Source organism: Salmo salar, chromosome 11 (genome assembly GCF_965601325.2).
Source record: "Salmo salar chromosome 11, fSalSal1, whole genome shotgun sequence".
Classification (NCBI taxonomy): Eukaryota; Metazoa; Chordata; class Actinopteri; order Salmoniformes; family Salmonidae; genus Salmo; species Salmo salar.
In genome coordinates this window covers 32,776,229-32,795,000 of record NC_138301.1, presented here as the reverse complement: position 1 = coordinate 32,795,000, position 18,772 = coordinate 32,776,229, and the positions used below count along the sequence as shown (strand labels likewise).

General features: G+C 46.2%; 1 protein-coding gene across 6 annotated transcripts in view; it reads right to left on the bottom strand.

Annotated features, from left to right (window-relative positions):
- LOC106595398 (unconventional myosin-Va) overlaps nt 1-18,772 on the bottom strand; it is an 85,296-nt gene that overhangs the window by 64,039 nt on the left and 2,485 nt on the right. The window contains exon 1 of one of the 6 annotated variants that reach the window (XM_082957856.1): nt 3,772-4,002. The exons of the other annotated variants lie outside the window; for them this stretch is intronic. Within the exon in view, the coding sequence (XP_082813982.1) occupies nt 3,772-3,810 (39 nt within the window). The 5' untranslated portion in view covers nt 3,811-4,002. Of the gene's footprint in view, nt 1-3,771; nt 4,003-18,772 lie in introns of those variants that run through there. 6 annotated transcript variants of the gene reach the window in all.

Here is an 18,772-nt window from a genome sequence, read left to right as displayed (position 1 = left end):
GGGGAAGAGAGGAGAGGGGGGGGGAAGAGGAGAGGACAGGAGGGGGCAAGGTAACAGCAGAAATGTTAATACATTTGTTCACAGCCAACAGAATTATTAGAAGCAGATTAACCCTCTAAGAATGAGCTTTCACTTCATCAGTCAGATCTCCCCCTCTCTTTCACCTCCTCTCCTTCTCCCCTCTTGTTCACTCTTCCTCTTCCCTTCATTCCTTTATTTCTCCTGATCTGACAAAGCAGGACAGGTCAGACATCCACCATGTAGTTTCACAACTCAGCATTACAGATCACTGACTGTGACTGCAGATGGAGGAGAGGAGGAGGATGAGGAGAGGAGGAGGATGAGGAGAGTTGAAGTGCAGCCGGCCCTCACCCTGCAGGCCTGGTGTCTTCACTGCTGCTGAGGGGGAGGATGGAACACTGAAGGTCTGTAGAGCAGCAGTAAATACAGCCTACACCCCCTGGCCAGGCCTCTCTCTGCTAAAATGGAGAGCATCAACGGCCCTATGAGCCAGGAGTTGTGGTATATGGCCAATATACCGCGGCTCAGGACTGTTCTTAAGCACGACACAACGCAGAGTGCCAGGACTAAGCCCTTAGCCGTGGTATATTGGCCATTTACCACAAACCCCCGAGGTGCCTTATTGTTATTATAAACTGGTTACCAACGTAATTAGAGCAGTAAAAATAAATGGTTGTGTCATACCCATGGTATACGGTCTGATATACCACAGTTGTCAGCCAATCAGCATTCAGGGCTCGAACCACCCACTTCATAATGTTCTTCAATGTCTTCATTCTTCAACAGAAAGCGTTTCTGCTCAATTAAACTATAATTTCTTCATGCTGAATGGAGCCCTGCCCTCTGTGTGTGTGTGTGTGTGTGTGTGTGTGTGTGTGTGTGTGTGTGTGTGTGTGTGTGTGTGTGTGTGTGTGTGTGTGTGTGTGTGTGTGTGTGTGTGTAATTAGTCTAGTCAACACTGTGTGAGCAGTAGAACTAATCTCGCGGTGACTGCGGCCCCCTCATCACATGACCTGGTTCATCACATGACAGAGCCTCATGTGAGAAGCTGCTGCTTTTCTGTTTAACCACAGACTTTCTAAAACATCTTTGGTTTTACGCTCCCCAGTACACACCTCAGCAGAGATACAGGAGGAAGAGGAGGAGAGGAGGGAGAGGAAGAGAGGGGAGGAGAGGGGCAGATGTAGAAATCTTGGGGAAAAGCGATGTTGATGAAAATCCATGATTTCCTGGGAAACACTACCTTGAGCGCTCGTTCGCCCTCTTTCCCTTCCCATCTCATTACCCCCTCCCTCGCTCTCTCCACCCCCCCGGCCTCTCTCCATCCCCCCGGCCTCTCTCCACCCCCCCGGCCTCTCTCCACCCCCCCGGCCTCTCTCCACCCCCTCGGCCTCTCTCCATCCCCCCGGCCTCTCTCCACCCCCCCGGCCTCTCTCCACCCCCCCGGCCTCTCTCCATCCCCCCGGCCTCTCTCCTCTCCATACCAACAGTGTCACCCCATATCAGTGTCTTACAGTAACTTGTCTGTCTAATCCCATGAGTTACCATGCAGACATTTAGCAAACAGGAGTACAGTACGACAGCACAGCAGCCCCGACTACGACAGCACAGCAGCCCCGACTACGACAGCACAGCAGCCCCGACTACGACAGTACAGTAGAGAATTCCCATTGTATAATAGCGTATAACGGGGTATGACAGAAGGAAGGTATGTAGGTACAGTGGGGGGAAAAAAGTATTTGATCCCCTGCTGATTTTGTACGTTTGCCCACTGACAAAGAAATGATCAGCCTATAATTTTAATGGTAGGTTTATTTGAACAGTAAGACACAGAATAACAACAAAAAAATCCAGAAAAAAGCATGTCAAAAATGTTATAAAATGATTTGCATTTTAATGAGGGAAATAAGTATTTGACCCCTCTGCAAAACATGACTTAGTACTTGGTGGCAAAACCCTTGTTGGCAATCAGAGGTCAGACGTTTCCTGTAGTTGGCCACCAGGTTTGCGCACATTTCAGGAGTGATTTTGTCCCACTCCTCTTTGCAGATCTTCTCCAAGTCATTAAGGTTTCGAGGCTGACGTTTGGCAACTCGAACCTTCAGCTCCCTCCACAGATTTTCTATGGGATTAAGGTCTGGAGACTGGCTAGGCCACTCCAGGACCTTAATGTGCTTCTTCTTGAGCCACTCCTTTGTTGCCTTGGCCGTGTGTTTTGGGTCATTGTCATGCTGGAATACCCATCCACGACCCATTTTCAATGCCCTGGCTGAGGGAAGGAGGTTCTCACCCAAGATTTGACGGTACATGGCCCCGTCCATCGTCCCTTTGATGCGGTGAAGTTGTCCTGTCCCCTTAAAAGAAAAACACCCCCAAAGCATAATGTTTCCACCTCAATGTTTGACGGTGGGGATGGTGTTCTTGGGGTCATAGGCAGCATTCCTCCTCCTCCAAACACAGCGAGTTGAGTTGATGCCAAAGAGCTCCATTTTGGTCTCATCTGACCACAACACTTTCACCCAGTTGTCCTCTGAATCATTCAGATGTTCATTGGCAAACTTCAGACGGGCATGTATATGTGCTTTCTTGAGCAGGGGGACCTTGCGGGCGCTGCAGGGTTTCACGGCGTAGTGTGTTACCTATTGTTTTCTTGGTGACTATGGTCCCAGCTGCTTTGAGATCATTGACAAGATCCTCCCGTGTAGTTCTGGGCTGATTCCTCACCGTTCTCATGATCATTGCAACTCCACGAGGTGAGATCTTGCATGGAGCCCCAGGCCAAGGGAGATTGGCAGTTCTTTTGTGTTTCTTCCATTTGCGAATAATCGCACCAACTGTTGTCACCTTCTCACCAAGCTGCTTGGCGATGGTCTTGTAGCCCATTCCAGCCTTGTGTAGGTCTACAATCTTGTCCCTGACATCCTTGGAGAGCTCTTTGGTCTTGGCCATGGTGGAAAGTTTGGAATCTGATTGATTGATTGCTTCTGTGGACAGGTGTCTTTTATACAGGTAACAAGCTGAGATTAGGAACACTCCCTTTAAGAGTGTGCTCCTAATCTCAGCTCGTTACCTGTATAAAAGACACCTGGGAGCCAGAAATCTTTCTGATTGAGAGGGGGTCAAATCCTTATTTCCCTCATTAAAATGCAAATAATTTTAAAACATTTATGACATGCGTTTTTCTGGATTTTTTTTGTTGTTATTCTGTCTCTCACTGTTTAAATAAACCTACCATTAAAATTATAGACTGATCATTTCTTTGTCAGTGGGCAAACGCACAAAATCGGCAGGGGATCAAATACTTTTTTTCCTCACTGTATGATAATTTAGATCGTGCTCCTAACTGTGTGAAACAGTCTTCCTGTTGGGCAGCCCTCTGTTGTTCCTGTGTTGGCTGAAGTACCAAGGACTACTGGAACACTCACGGTGGTATCATCCCAAATGGCACCCTATTCCTTATAAAGTACACTACCTTTGACCAGAGCCCTTTGGATGCCATACAGGGTTCCATTTAGGATGCAGTCTTCAACAGACAAACAACCCTTCCTGGTACAGGAGAGACAGGGGATTTTGGCTAGTTAGGACACCAGATCAGTGCAGACCAGGGTGTGTCTGACCTCCATGTTGTCTCCAACTCACACAGCTACTGGACAGGCCACGCTCTCACACACAGGCCTGAAACGTTCTACTACAACACAATAGAGAAATAAAACAACCAAAGCCAAGCCAAGTGAAAGGAAGTGAACTTACTTTGACAAACATATAATCCAACTCCTGATTCTCGTTCATCTTCACGCCTCAGCAGATCCCAGTGCCTTATCTTAAACTTTGCCCCCTCCTCTTCACCTCCCGGCCCCACACACACACACACCTTGCAACACACTCCCTGCCACACACCTGGCCAGCGGAGGGAGGTGAATGGATTAGAGTGATGGTTATAGCGTTGCAGACAGATGAAATATTCCCATTGTGTCTGACAGTGATCAGGACTCTGTCTCTCTCCCTCTGCCTTCTACTTTGCTCTGGTCCAACCCTGTCATTGGACGACCCAGATTTCAGTCAAACAGCCCAGCTCCCGCCCTCCCAGCCCAGACTACCACCCCTCAGTCACATGAGAACGGAGGCAGACAAAAACTCGCTCAAACACACACACGAGCTGGGACGAAGAACCAAAAATGATCCACACCGACCAAACCAACCACTTATCGTGGACATTTGGCTGATATTGTTCATCATGATAAATAACCTATAGCACCCTACTAGAGAAGTGTGAAGTTTGAAATTAAATACGTTTGCTAATAGTAGTTAAGGGAAATATTTTTTTAAATAACTGTGGTGCACATAATGTTATAAACTTATCATTCTGGTGATAATTCAGTAAATTTATCATGATATGGATTTTGGTCCATATCGCCCAGCTCTACACACACACACACTCCTTCTCTCCCTCACACACACAGGAGCAAACACACTCAAGCTAACTAAAGCTACAGGAGTCTCCTCAACCACAAAATTACCTAAGTCTTTGGCCCCTTACTAAGCAGTTTGGCCCCTTACTAAGCCTTTGGCCTCTTACTATGCCTTTGGTCCCTTACTACTGCTCCAAACACTGTGCCCAGAAAGTCACACACACACACACACACACACTACAGAACAAGGCATGTCTACCTGTCTGTGTCTGTATTTGAGTGTGTGTGTATTTGTGTGTGTGTGTGTGTGTGTGTGTGTGTGTGTGTGTGTGTGTGTGTGTGTGTGTGTGTGTGTGTGTGTGTGTGTGTGTGTGTGTGTGTGTGTAGCAGCAGGATGTCATGTAGATAGCACTGTGGACACGACTTCTCCGCTCAATTACCATAACAGAGTTACCGTGGTAATCTAATGCACATGTCCCGTATCAGCGTCCGAGGAAAACACACAGACACACAATTATGAAATGGTCCAGCAGTTTGTCCTACTAGCTGACTGATCAGTAGCATGAGGAAAGTGTGTTTAGCTTTGAGCCGAGAGATGCTGTATTCTTCTCTGAGCTCTCCCTAATGCCCTTTAGGCTAGACCTGACTGAGTACTGGAGCCTGATGACCAGACACACTCTGTTCACCAACCCGTGACAGCAGAGAGATCATTTTCATTTTTCTATAGTGAGAAAGAATGAGCTGACGTTCATTCCAACAGAGTAACGTCATGCTGTAAGCTAGACCTAAACTTAACCCTTTGAGTTGTGGGTTTGGTGCTGGCAACAGCAGAATTATAGTTATTGGTACTGGCAACAGCTGGGTTGTGGGTTTGATTTACTGAGCTATGCGTTTCTTCATTGTACCTTTACCTGCCTTCTTTCTCCTCTCTCCCTCCTTCCGCTTCCCTCTAGAATATTGGGTCCTCTGACTCTCCCACGGCCGGAGCAGACAGGAGACAAACCTAGTTTACAATACCACCCTGTGTGTGTGTGTGTGTGTGTGTGTGTGTGTGTGTGTGCAGTGTTTTCCATTCGCGCCAGCAGTCGGCTAATCAGACGATTAGACTCATTTTCAGCCGGCTACTTTTTCACTTCATATTAACTAGGCTACTTTTCATTTAAAAGTTTCAATTTGCTAGCCTGATGTGCCTGTCAGTCACAAAGTGAATGATGACAAGGAAACGCAGTCTGCTGTCTGTCCCACGGCCTGCCGGTTCAATGTCTGCGCTGTGGTTGGTTGCAGTCAGATTTCTTTACATGGAGGAGGGAGGAAGCATGACGCTAGTGAATTCTCACGTCCCATGTAATGTACATGGTAACGATACCAGACAGTGATGCTAAAGAGAGTGACTCTCGTCAGTCAGTGTAACATTGGCTTCTTCCTTGCTGAGCGGCCTTTCAGGTTGTGTCGATATAGGACTCATTTTACTGTGGCTATAGATACTTTTGTACCCATTTCCTCCAGCATCTTCACAAAGTCCTTTGCTGTTGTTCTGGGACTGATTTGCACTTATCACACCAAAGTACGCTCATCTCTAGGAGACAGAACGCCAGGGGCGAAAATCTGATATCCACTTTGGAGGGGACAATTACATGAAATTTTCTCAAGAGCAATTCCTGAGGGGGACACCAAAAGTAGTGCTGTAACACATAGCCTACATTGTAATATGGTAAATGTATATTGAGGAACCAAAGAAATAAAGGTGTTTGCCGTACTCCTAACTACCGGTACCCAAAACTACACAACTAATCACAATAGCAATACCATTGCCTTTAACAAATCTTAGTTCAGTCACCAGTTTAAGTTGAGAGTGGGGGTATCCATGGCATTTTCCAATTATGTTCCTATTTTACAAGTCAAAACAATTGAGAACCTTTCATAATGTTGCCAAACAAAGACTCAACAAACTTACCTGAGACTCCGTCTCTGCCAGTCTGTCCCTGCATATCTGTCCCCAACTCTGCTGTCTGTGTGCCATCTGTTGCCTGCTCTGCCTAATGACATCATTGTGAAACATTTCCATTAGAATTTCATTTCTTTCTTATGAACATTTAATCAACTAGTCTTTGAGATATTAGGCTACTAGGGTTCTTACTATGCGTTTTGGTGTATTGAAAAATACTCTGATGTCCGTCTTTTATTTTTCTGCCATTTTTCTACCTGGCTGGCTGGCTGGCTACACACACAGTGTGTAGGTTATTTACAGTAGGAGATGGGCTTCTATCACCTTCAATCATTCTATTTGGGCTTCGATCTAAAAAGGTAGCTAGCAAATGTGAAACGGATTAAAATGACAAGAGTTGACAGCTGTATGAGTTCACCATTTACACAACATATGCTGCAACCTTTTGTAATTTTAATAGTTTGTTTCATATTGGCTGGCTTCCAACAATAGCTGAATTTGCAAAGCTAGCGAGCACCAATTCAGTTTCAGTGGTGTTTTCTATAATCTTTGCTACCTGGGTTAAATAAAGGTGAAATAAAATAAATAAATAAAAGTTCCCTTGCAACAATTTAGCTTTTGCAACGAGACCATTAAATATATTTAAGACAATGGTAGAAGAGAGTGTAGTTCTGTTCAGTTTGGACTTCAGTTTATAACCTTATCACAGGGACTTTGAAGCACTAACTTACATCATCTGCATGCTGATTCCATCTTTGACGACGCCACATAAATGGAATAGGTACTAGCTAGCTTAATAGTTAATATTTGCGCGCTAGCTCTGCATATTCAGCTAGTGTGTGTGTGCGCGATTGACTGGATGAACCTCACGGCAGTTACGTGCAAACTAAGGAACTGGCAGTGGATCAAACCATTGTGAGGCAAAGGGCGGGGGGGTCGCAATCTTTTGAAACTTAAAAACGCGCTATTAAGTGTCTATAATCAGCACAATTGCTTTCATTGCGTATTATTAATATTATTTAAATTACATAGTTATGTTTCAGTGATATATTGGGGGGGACAAATCATATTTTTCCCAGGATGGGGGGGTCGTGTCCCCCCCGTCCCCCCCGGGATTTCCGCCCCTGCAGAACGCGTCTCCTTCCTGAGCGGTATGATGGCTGCGTGGTCCCATGGCGTTTATACTTGCGTACTATTGTTTGTATAGATGAACGTGGTACCTTCATGTAACCAGTGTGAAATGGCTAGCTAGTTAGCGGGGTGCGCGCTAATAGCGTTTCAATCGCTGACGTCACTCGCTCTGAGACCTTGAAGTAGTTGTTTTCCTTGCTCTGCTTTTGTGGAGCGATGGGTAACGATGCTTCGAGGGTGGCTGTTGTCTATGTGTGCAGAGGGTCCCTGGTTCGAGCCCAGGTAGGGGCGAGGAGAGGGACGGAAGCTATACTGTTACATTGATGCTGTTGACCCGGATCACTGGTTGCTGCGGAAAAGAAGGAGGTCAAAAGGGGGGTGAGTGTAACCGGTGTGAAATGGCTAGCTAGTTAGCAGGGTGTGCGCTAATTGCGTTTCAAATCGGTGACGTCACTCGCTCTGAGACCTTGAAGTATTTGTTCCCCTTGCTCTGCAAGGGCCGCGGCTTTAGTGGAGCGATGGGTAACGATGCTTCGAGGGTGGCTGTTGTCTATGTGTGCAGAGGTCTACAATTGCTTTTCTGAGGTCTTGGCTGATTTCTTTTGATTTTCCCATGATGTCAAGCAAAGAGGCACTGAGTTTGAAGGTAGGCCTTGAAATACATCCACAGGTATACCTCCAATTGACTCAAATGATGTCAATTAGCCTATCAGAAGCTTCTAAAGCCATGACATCATTCTCTGGAATTTTCCAAGCTGTTTAAAGGCACAGTCAACTTAGTGTATGTAAACTTCTGACCAACTGGAATTATGATACAGTGAATTATAAGTGAAATAATCTGTCTGTAAACAATTGTTGGAAAAATTACTTGTGTCATGCACAAAGTAGATGTCCTAACCGACTTGCCAAAACTATAGCTTGTTAACAAGAAATTTGTGGTGTGGTTGAAAAACGAGCTTTAATGACTCCAACCTAAGTGTATGTAAACTTCCGACTTCAACTGTAGATGGGTAAAAGTAAAAGAAAACAGACATTGAATATCCCTTTGAGCATGGTGAAGTTATTAATGACACTTTGGATGGTGTATCAATACACCCACTCACTAAAAAGATACAGGCGTCCTTCCTAACTCAGTTGTTGGAGAGGAAGGAAACCGCTCAGGGATTTCACAATGAGGCCAATGGTGACTTTAAACCAGGTACAGAGTTTAATGGCTGTGATAGCAGAAAAATTAGGATGGATCAACAACATTGTAGTTACTCCACAATACTAACCTAATTAACAGAGTGAAAAAAGGAAGCCTGTACAGAATAAAACATGCATCCTTTTTGTAACAAGGCACTAAAGTAATACTGAAAATAAAGCTATTCACTTTTTGTCCTGAATACAAAGTGTTATGTTTGGGGCAAATCCAATACAACACATTACTGAGTACCATTCTCCATATTTTCTTGCACAGTCTTGGCTACATCATGTTATGGGTATACATGTAATTGTTAAGGACTGGTAACTTTTTCAGAATACAAAATAAACGTAAATGGAGCTAAGCACAGGAAAAATCCTAAAGGAAAACCTGATTCAGCTTTCCACCAGACACTGGGAGATAAATTCACCTTTCAGCAGGACAATAACCTAAAACACAAGGCCAAATCTACAATGCAGTTGCTTAGAAGACAGTGAATGTTCCTTAGTGGTCGAGTTACAGTTTTGACATAAATCTGCTTGAAAATCTATGGCAAGACCTGAAAATGGTTGTCTAGCAATGATCAACAACCAATTTCACAGAACTTGAAGAATTTTGGAAAGAATAATGTGCAAATGTTTCAGAATCCAGGTGTTGAAAGCTCTTAGAGATTTACCCAGAAAGACTCAGATGCAATCGCTGCCAAAGGTGCTTCAACAAAGTATTGACGCAGGGGTGTGAATACTTATGTAAATTAGATATTTCTATATTTCATTTTCAATAAATTAGCAAAAATGTCAACAACAAAAAAATCAGTTTTCACTGTCATTATGGGGTGTTATGTGTAGATGGGTGAGAGAAAAAAAATCTGTTTAATCCATTTTGAATTCAGGCTGTAACACAAACTATTGTGGAATAAGTCTAGGGGTATGAATACTTTCTGAAGGCACTGTATAGGCTACTGTAGGCCTAAGCTGTTTGATTATCTTCAGATAAATTATGAAAACATTCAATGAAGATGGTGAATCACTGCAGGAACAATAGGTAGTGGAGAGCCTCATTCTGATCCACAAATGATCATTAGGGCCCTCATGGAATCCAGGCATTAAAACAGAATTCAACAATATTAAAAAATGTATTGACCTTAGTAGGGAATCAACTAAATAAATATTACATTCATAATTTGCCCAAGTTTATCTTAAGACATGAACAGAAGGCATCAGTGATTCCTATTTCCTGTAACTTTCTGAAGAGCCAAAGAGAATGCTCCTGTCTGAGTGTGCGGTGCGCGCATCTACCACTTTGTATAGCCTTTAGTGATGCTGTTAATGAGAACAGTCTTCTGGTAGATGGAAAGGCTTTCCCAAAAACCTTCTCAATTAAATGTTAACTACAAAGTAGCCTATGCTTACCTGGCAGAATGATACAAATAATCATGTTATCAATCCAGTGGGTATTTGTTTTGTAAACTCCCATTACACGTACTGCTAAGCAGCCTCTTCCTAGGTGTGCACTTTAATTAAAGGGTAACTACACCCAAAAATCTACATTTCTCTCTACACAATATCACAACAAATGTTTCCAATCTGGGAGGTAAACTTGATAAAGTATTTCATAATTTCGCTGTGCATTTCGGATGATATCATGGTATTAGACTGTACGAGAGGCCAGCAGAATAGAGCTCCTTAGGCAAAAAAAATTAAGAAATTGAACCCCCGAACCAGGGTGCCTGGCTGGCTAATCTATGTACTTGTGGGAAACACTGGTGTGTGTGTGTTGCGTATGCAGCGGAGAACCTTCTGAACTAACCGTTTATTGGTTAGAGACACAAAAAGAAGAGTGTTCCCTAGACCTCTGTACGTACAAATAAAAGCACACACACCCTCAGGGAAAACCTCTGATTTGACACACCCTTCCACACTTAGACTAAAAGGCATTAGCAATGCACACAGACATTTCACTTTTTATGGAAAGACTTCATTTGTGCAGCGATGAATGCATCCTAAGTATGGATAGTCATGTCTGCAGACAGATGGAAATACACTGCCGGTCTGTCTAACACAATCTTTCTATATGTTTCTAATATATCCACACACTCCTTCTTCTGCTGTGTGGATGGATGTGATAGTAGTAACCCTGAGGACTCGGACACTTCAGGGTATCAGTCATTCACACCACACCAACACACACCACTCTCTGTTCATTCTGAATACAGCAGCTGGCCTAATGGGGGGGGATGGGCAACTCATCTCTCTCACACACCCAGACTCTCTGCCCTCATCTGAATTATCCTCCTCACATTGTTGCTCAAATACAATAACATCAACAACAAAGAAGTATTATTTTCTTTGTTGGGTAGGGTCGTTATTCTAGGCTGTTGTCATTAATTTCTTTATTATAATTATACTAAACTCAAATTGCATCCCTCAATTTGGGCCATTTTGATCAGGCAGTGATACCTCTCTATCTCTCAGCTCTCACCATTCCCCTGGCTAGCTGTCTCGCGCTTGGGCCGCGTTGTGTTTCACTATATTGGATCACTCCAATACATTGGTATCACTCTGCAGCGGAGGGATACATCCAAGGTGAGGATTTACAGAGTTACTCCCGTTTACACCTGTGTCATGGCTGGGGTCCGCCCCTACATATAGACCCCATGGCCGCGACACACATTCTCTTTCATTTTCTCGGCGGACGTCCGTATGGTTTGAGGTACAAACTTTCTGAAGTTCGCTTGGTAAGTGTAATATCTTGCGTGGAAGTATACTCACTGGCTGTTTGCAGCATGGAGCAGCTGGCCACATGGCCAGACCCTCCTCTTGAGTGCTCCACTCGCTGCGCGCAGTTGATCTGTATCTTCCGCCTGTGATTTGTCGTGCTTGTGTTTCCTTAGCTTTACACTACGACTCTGTGTGCATCCATTAATATATTGGTGGCTCTTGCTGCCACAAACTGTATTTACCTTACACAACTTGCCGACTGGCTTGTTTTGTGTGTGTTGTGAATTGTTTTAACATGCTGTCCCCACGCTATAGGCGCAGGTTCTCTGCTAATTACCCTACACGGGTTTTCTTGTTCTTTCTCCTGCAGAATGTAAGAGTATGGTGGTGGGCTGCCACTACGTTGAGACATTAACTGTGGAGTTCCTTAGCGGAGTTATAGTCCATCACGTTTTCTGCTTGGATATTAAACCTGATAGGTAAAAATCGCAGTTGGCGTAAAACAAAAACCAAAACACATAAATCAAATCCATTACCTGATTGCTGTTTTTTTGTCTGCCTGTTTTTCCCACAGGGGTCTCCCCCTGTGTTTGCAGAGGTACTGGGTAATTTATCCCTCACGGGTTCCTATTCCTCCAAGCTGGTCACGACATGGCTCTCCCAGTGCGTCGGACCCCTGCTCCGTGACCTTGTTGGCTTGGCTGAGCTTATGGCTTCCCTGTGTGACAGGTGTGATGGTGGCATCCCCTGGGGATCCGCATACCTTGTGTATGCACTGCCTGAGTTTGAGCCATTCTGGATGCCTGTTTTGTGTGGTGTTCTTAGAACGCCTGCACCTGGCGCGATTGGAGGACATGCGCAAGTGGGTCGGCCAGGCTGGGGCTCAGGCTGGGGATGAGCTCCCTCCCTCAGGAGTGGTGCGGCAGCGAGCTGTTAGTCCCTCTACTGGGCCCAGTACCCCTCCAAGGAAGCGTGGCCAGAGCCACCGCAGGCAGAGCCCATCTCCTGCCAGTCCTGGATGGGGGCATGATTCGGACCGCTGGGACCACCTTGAACGGAGGGCGCATGCCCTGCATCAGGAGGTTGATAGCTTCGATGGCAATGACAGCTGTTCTCTGTTGGCCAGTGATAGGCTGTTCCTGGGGGACGATGCTGGCACTGTTCACCACGTGAGCGGGGCTACCAGGCTGACAGGCCATCAGAAGCCGCCAGCAGGGCTTCATCGCCCCCAGCAGCTCGAGAGGCTATGAGAGGCCTACTCACTTGGGTAGCCACTGCACTGGACATCAACTGGTGGACAGTGAGGACTCTCCATCTGTCCCCCTCTTTGAAGAGTTCTGCGAGGCCTAGCAGGAGAGCTGGGCCTCTGCCAGGGCGGAACTCCCCCCCCAGAGGTACAATGCGGCCATGCTGCATGGCACGTAGGACGTAGGAGCTCCTCCGGGAAGTGATGGGAGGTGTCTCGCATGCTTTCCCTGCTCCAGAGGGATGTGGCCCGCGCCAACGGACGGGCCATGTTGCAGGTGGTTACCTTCTGGCACCATGTCTGGCTGCCCCAATCCCGTCTGCCAGCTGCTCTCCAGAGCACATTTGCCCCTCACCCCATCACCCCAGTTCTGACGTTGGCCCAAGGATAGATAACATTCTAGAGCAGACCGATAAGGTTCGTACGGACCGGGAGACCCTGAGACGGTTCATACCGCCTCCTCAGGCCCCGGGTCCAAAGCAGACGGACCGTCGCCACCCACCTGCCCCCGAACAACGATGGGGTCCTTCTCCTGATGCATTGCCTCGTGCTAAGGGACGACAGCGGGGAGGGGCACAGCGTGAGGTGAAGCAACAGCCTGTTTTTCCCCACACGGGTCTTCCCCAGTTTTTGCAGCGGTACTGGGTAATTTATCCTTTTCCTCCAAGCGGGTCACAACATAAGCTCTCCCAGGGCTTCGGACCCCTGCTCCGTGGCCTCGTTTGCTTGGCTAAGCTTATGGCTTCCCTTTGTGACAGGTGTGATGGTGTCAACCGTCACCACCATAGGGACGTACCTGGGGGACCCATGCACCCGGGGCCCTTCTTTGGACACTGTGTTAACAAACCTCCAGACGAGCTTCAATGCCATACAACTATGCTTCCATGGTCTCCAACTGCTCTTAAATGCAAGTAAAACATAATGCATGCTCTTCAACCGATCGCTGCCCGCACCTGCTCGCCCGTCTAGCATTACTACTCTGGACGGTTCTTCCTTAGAATATGTGGACAACTACAAATACCTGGGTGTCTGGTTAGACTGTAAACTCTCCTTCCAGACTCACATTAAGCATCTCCAATCCAAAATTAAATCTAGAATCGGCTTCCTATTTCGCAACAAAACTTCCTTCACTAATGCTGCCAAACATACACTCTTAAAACTGACTATCCTACCGATCCTTGACTTCGGCGATGTCATTTACAAAATTGCCTCCAACACTCTACTCAGCAAACTGGATGCAGTCTATCACAGTGCCATCCGTTTTGTCACCAAAACCCCATATACTACCCACCACTGCGACCTGTACGCTCTCGTTGGCTGGCCCTCGCTTCATATTCGTCGCCAAACCCACTGGCTCCAGGTCATCTATAAGTCTTTGCTAGGTAAAGCCCCGCCTTATCTCAGCTCACTGGTCACCATAGCAGCACCCACCCGTAGCACACGCTCCAGCAGGTATATTCACTGGTCACCCCCAAAGCCAATTCCTCCTTTGGCCACCTTTCCTTACAGTTCTCTGCTGCCAATGACTGGAACAAATTGCAAAAACCACTGAAGCATGAGACTCATTTCTCCCTCACTAACTTTAAGCATCAGATCATTGCACCTGTACATAACCCATCTGTAAATAGCCCACCCAACTACCTCATCCCCATATTATTTATTTTTTTGCTCCTTTGCACCCCAGTATCTCTACTTGCACATTCATCTTCTGCACATCTATCACTGCTGTGTTTAACTGCTAAATTGTAATTATTTCCCCACTATGGCCTATTTACTGCCTTACCTCCCTAATCTTACTTCATTTGCACACACTGTATATAGACTTTTCTATTGTGTTATTGACTGTACGTTTGTTTATTCCATGTGTAACTGTGGTGTTTCTGTCGCACTGCTTTGCTTTATCTTGGCCAGGTCGCAGTTGTAAATGAGAACTTGTTCTCAACTGGCCTACCTGGTTAAATAAAAGGTGAAATAAAATTAAAATAACAAAAAAAGAGGAGAGGCGGGCCCCGGCAGGTCCCCTGACACACCCTTACCCGGCCGCTTCTCCCGGTCTCAAAGGGCAAAGTGGGAGGAGTGTTTGGAGTCCCCATGGGTGTTGTCCTCAATGCTCGAGGGGTACTGACTCCAATTCCGGTGCCGGCCTCCATTCTTCAGGGGCCTTCGTGTCACCGCGGTGGCCGACCCTCTGAAGAAAACCCTGCGGCTGGAGATTTCCTCACTCCTCGACAAGGGTGTTGTCCGCAGGATTGAGACATCAGAACAGCTAGGTGGGTTCTACTCCACTTATTTTGTGGTCCCAAAAAGAGACGGAGGGTTTTGACCGATTCTGGACCTCTGCAACATCAATGGGTAGTTGAAAGTACTGAGATTCCACATGAGGTCTCCAGCCTGCGTGTTGTAGGCCGTGTCCAGGGACCAGTGGTTTGTGACGCTGGACCTGATGGATGCGTATTTCCATGTTCCTGTTTACCCAGCTCATTGGCAGTACCTTCGATTCGCTTTCAAAGGGAGGGCTTACGAATTCATGGTTCTCCCCTTCAGCCTCCCCTTGGCACCCCACACTTTCACAAAGTGCATGGACACTGTCCTGGCACTTCTCACGTATCGAGGATTGTTGATCCTCAATTACCTGGATGATTGGCTGATTGTGCCCCGACCAGGACCCAGGTCCTGTCAGACAGAGACGTGCTCCTGACCCACATTGGTAGGCTGGGCATTACTGTAAACGACAAGAGTCGTCTGACGCCCACCCAGAGGATGGCCTTCATTGGCATGGAACTGGACTCAGTCCTCATGAGAGCACACCTGCCCACCAGAAGGGTTCAGGCGATCATAAATTGCCTAGATTACTTTCGGCAGGGGCGGGTGGTATCCGCCCTAACCTGCCAACGCCTGTTGGGCTTGCTGACGGCGGCCTCGTTGTTGATTCCCCTGGGCCTGCTCCATCTCCAGCCTCTTAAAAGGAGGTTCAACTCTTACCAGCTGCACTTAAAGCGTCACTGTCACCGCCAGCTGCGGGTGACCGCACAGTGCCTTAGGGTATTGTTGAGGTGGCGCTGTCACTCCATTCTCTCAGATGGGGTGGAGATGCTGAGGATGTGCCGCCGGGAGCTGGTCAGCACAGACGCCTCCAAAATTGGCTGGGGGGGTGACCAAGGGCAGGTCAGCCAGCGGCTGTTGGCTACCCCCTTGGAGCGGCAGGCACATCAATACACTACAGCTCCGAGCTGTACTGCTGGCCCTGCAGTCTTTCCTTCCACATCTGAAGGGAAGTCATGTCCTGTTGAGAATGGACAACACCACAGTGGTGGCTTCCATCAACCATGAGGATGGACTGAGGTCCCACCGCCTCCATATTATGACATGGGATCTCCTTCTCTGGGCTCAGGGATGTCTAGCGTCTCTACGCGTAGCACACGTACCTGGCATCCTGAATGTGTCAGTGGATATGCTCTCGAAGGAGGGCCCGCCACCTTGGGACTGGAGCCTACATCCCCAGGTGGTGCAGCACTTGTGGGACAAGTTCGGGAGGGTGCAGGTGGACCTGTTTGCCTCTCTGGACTAGAGGTCGACCGATTAATCGAAATGGACGATTAATTAGGGCCGATTTCAAGTTTTCATAACAATCAGAAATCGGTATTTTTGGACGCCGATTTGGCCTTTTTTTTTTTTTTTTTTTTTTGACCTTTATTTATCTAGGCAAGTCAGTTAAGAACACATTCTTATTTTCAATGACGGCCTAGGAACGGTGGGTTAACTGCCTTGTTCAGGGGCAGAACGACAGATTTTTACCTTGTCAGCTCTGGGATTCAATCTTGCAACCTTACGGTTAACTAGTCCAACGCTCTAACCACCTGCTTTACATTGCAATCGATGAGGAGCCTGCCGTTACGCAAATGCAGTAAGAAGCCAAGGTAAGTTGCTAGCTAGCATTAAACTTATAAAAAACAATCAATCATAATAACTAGTTAACTACACGAGGAGCCTGCCAGTTACGCAAATGCAGTAAGAAGCCAAGGTAAGTTGCTCGCTAGCATTAAACTTATCTTATAAAAAAAAAATCACTAGTTAACTACACATGGTTGATGATATTACTAGTTTATCTAGCCTGTCCTGCGTTGCATATAATCGCTTAGGTACACGTTGCTCCAACCATAAACATCAATGCCTTTCTTAAAATCAATACACAAGTATATATTTTTAAACCTGCATATTTAGTTAATATTGCCTGCTAACATGAATTTCATTTAACTAGGGAAAATGTGTCACTTCTCTTCCAAACAGAGTCAGGGTATATGCAGCAGTTTGGGCCGCCTGGCTCGTTGCGAACTGTGAAGACTATTTCTTCCTAACAAAGACAGCCGACTTCGCCAAACGGGGGATGATTTAACAAAAGCGCATTTGCGAAAAAAAGCACAATCGTTGCACGACTGTACCTAACCATAAACATCAATGACTTTCTTAAAATCAATACACAGAAGTATATATTTTTAAACCTGCATATTTAGCTAAAAGAAATCCATGTTAGCTGGCAATATTAACCAGGTGAAATTGTGTCATTTTGCGTTCATTGCACGCAGTCAGGGTATATGGAACAGTTTGGGCTGCCTGGCTCGTTGCGAACTAATTTGCCAGAATTTTATGTAATTATGACATAACATTGAAGGTTGTGCAATGTAACAGGAATAACGTTTTGTTTTCGAGATCATAGTTTCCGGATTCGACCATATTAATGACCTACGGCTCGTGTTTCTGTGTGTTATTATGTTATAATTAAGTCTATGATTTGATAGAGCAGTCTGACTGAGCGATGGTAGGCAGCAGCAGGCTCGTAAGCATTCATTCAAAATAGCACTTTCGTGCGTTTTGCCAGCAGCCCTTCGCAATGCATTGCGCTGTTTATAACTTCAAGCCTGTCAACTCCCAAGATTAGGCTGGTGTAACCGATGTGAAATGGCTAGCTAGTTAGCCGGGTGCGCGCTAATAGCGTTTCAAACGTCACTCGCTCTGAGACTTGGAGTAGTTGTTTCCCTTGCTCTACATGGGTAACGCTGCTTCGAGGGTGGCTGTTGTCGATGTGTTCCTGGTTCGAGCCCAGGTAGGAGCAAGGAGAGGGACGGAAGCTATACTGTTACACTGGCAATACTAAAGTGCTTATAAGAACATCCAATAGTCAAAGGTATATGAAATACAAATCGTATAGAGAGAAATAGTCCTATAATTCCTATAATAACTACAACCTAAAACATCTTACCTGGAAATATTGAAGAATCATGTTAAAAGGAACCACCAGCTTTCATATGTTCTCGTGTTCTGAGCAAGGAACTTAAACGTTAGCTTTTTTACATGGCACATATTGCACTTTTACTTTCTTCTCCGACACTTTCTTTTTGCATTATTTAAACCAAATTGAACATGTTTCATTATTTATTTGAGGCTAAATTGATTTTATTGATGTATTATATTAAGTTAAAAACAGTGTTCATTCAGTATTGTTGTAATTGTCATTATTACAAACAAAAAAAATATATATAAAAAAAATTATGTAAAAAAAAATGTATAATAAATCGGCTGATTAATCGGTATCGGCTCTTTTCGGTCCTCCAATAATCGGCATCGGCGTTGAAAACTCATAATCGGTCGACCTCTACTCTGGACAATGCACACTGCCCCCTGTGGTACTTCATGTCGGAGCCACCAGGGCCTCTGGGCTTCAATGCTCTGGCTCACGATTGGCCAGGGCTGGAGCTTATGCATTCCCCCCTTTTCCCCTGATCCAGGCTGTGCTGGACAGGACCAGGATGGCAGAGCATCGTCTGCTTCTGGTGGCCCCATACTGGCCCAGACGACCTTAGTTCAGCCTTTTCCTGTCCCTGTTGTCTGGGACACCTTGGCAACTCCCCCTGAGACCGGACCTGCTGTCTCAGGTCGGGGGAACTCTGTGGCATCCGAGGCTGCACCGCCTCAGTCTGTGGGCTTGGCCACTGAACGGCACCAATGGTCTATGTAAGGACTACAGGAGGGTGTAATGAACACCATGCAGAGCGCAAGGGCGCTGGTTACAACCGTGGCATACCAGTTGCGCTGGCGGTTGTCCTGCTCTTGGTGCACTGG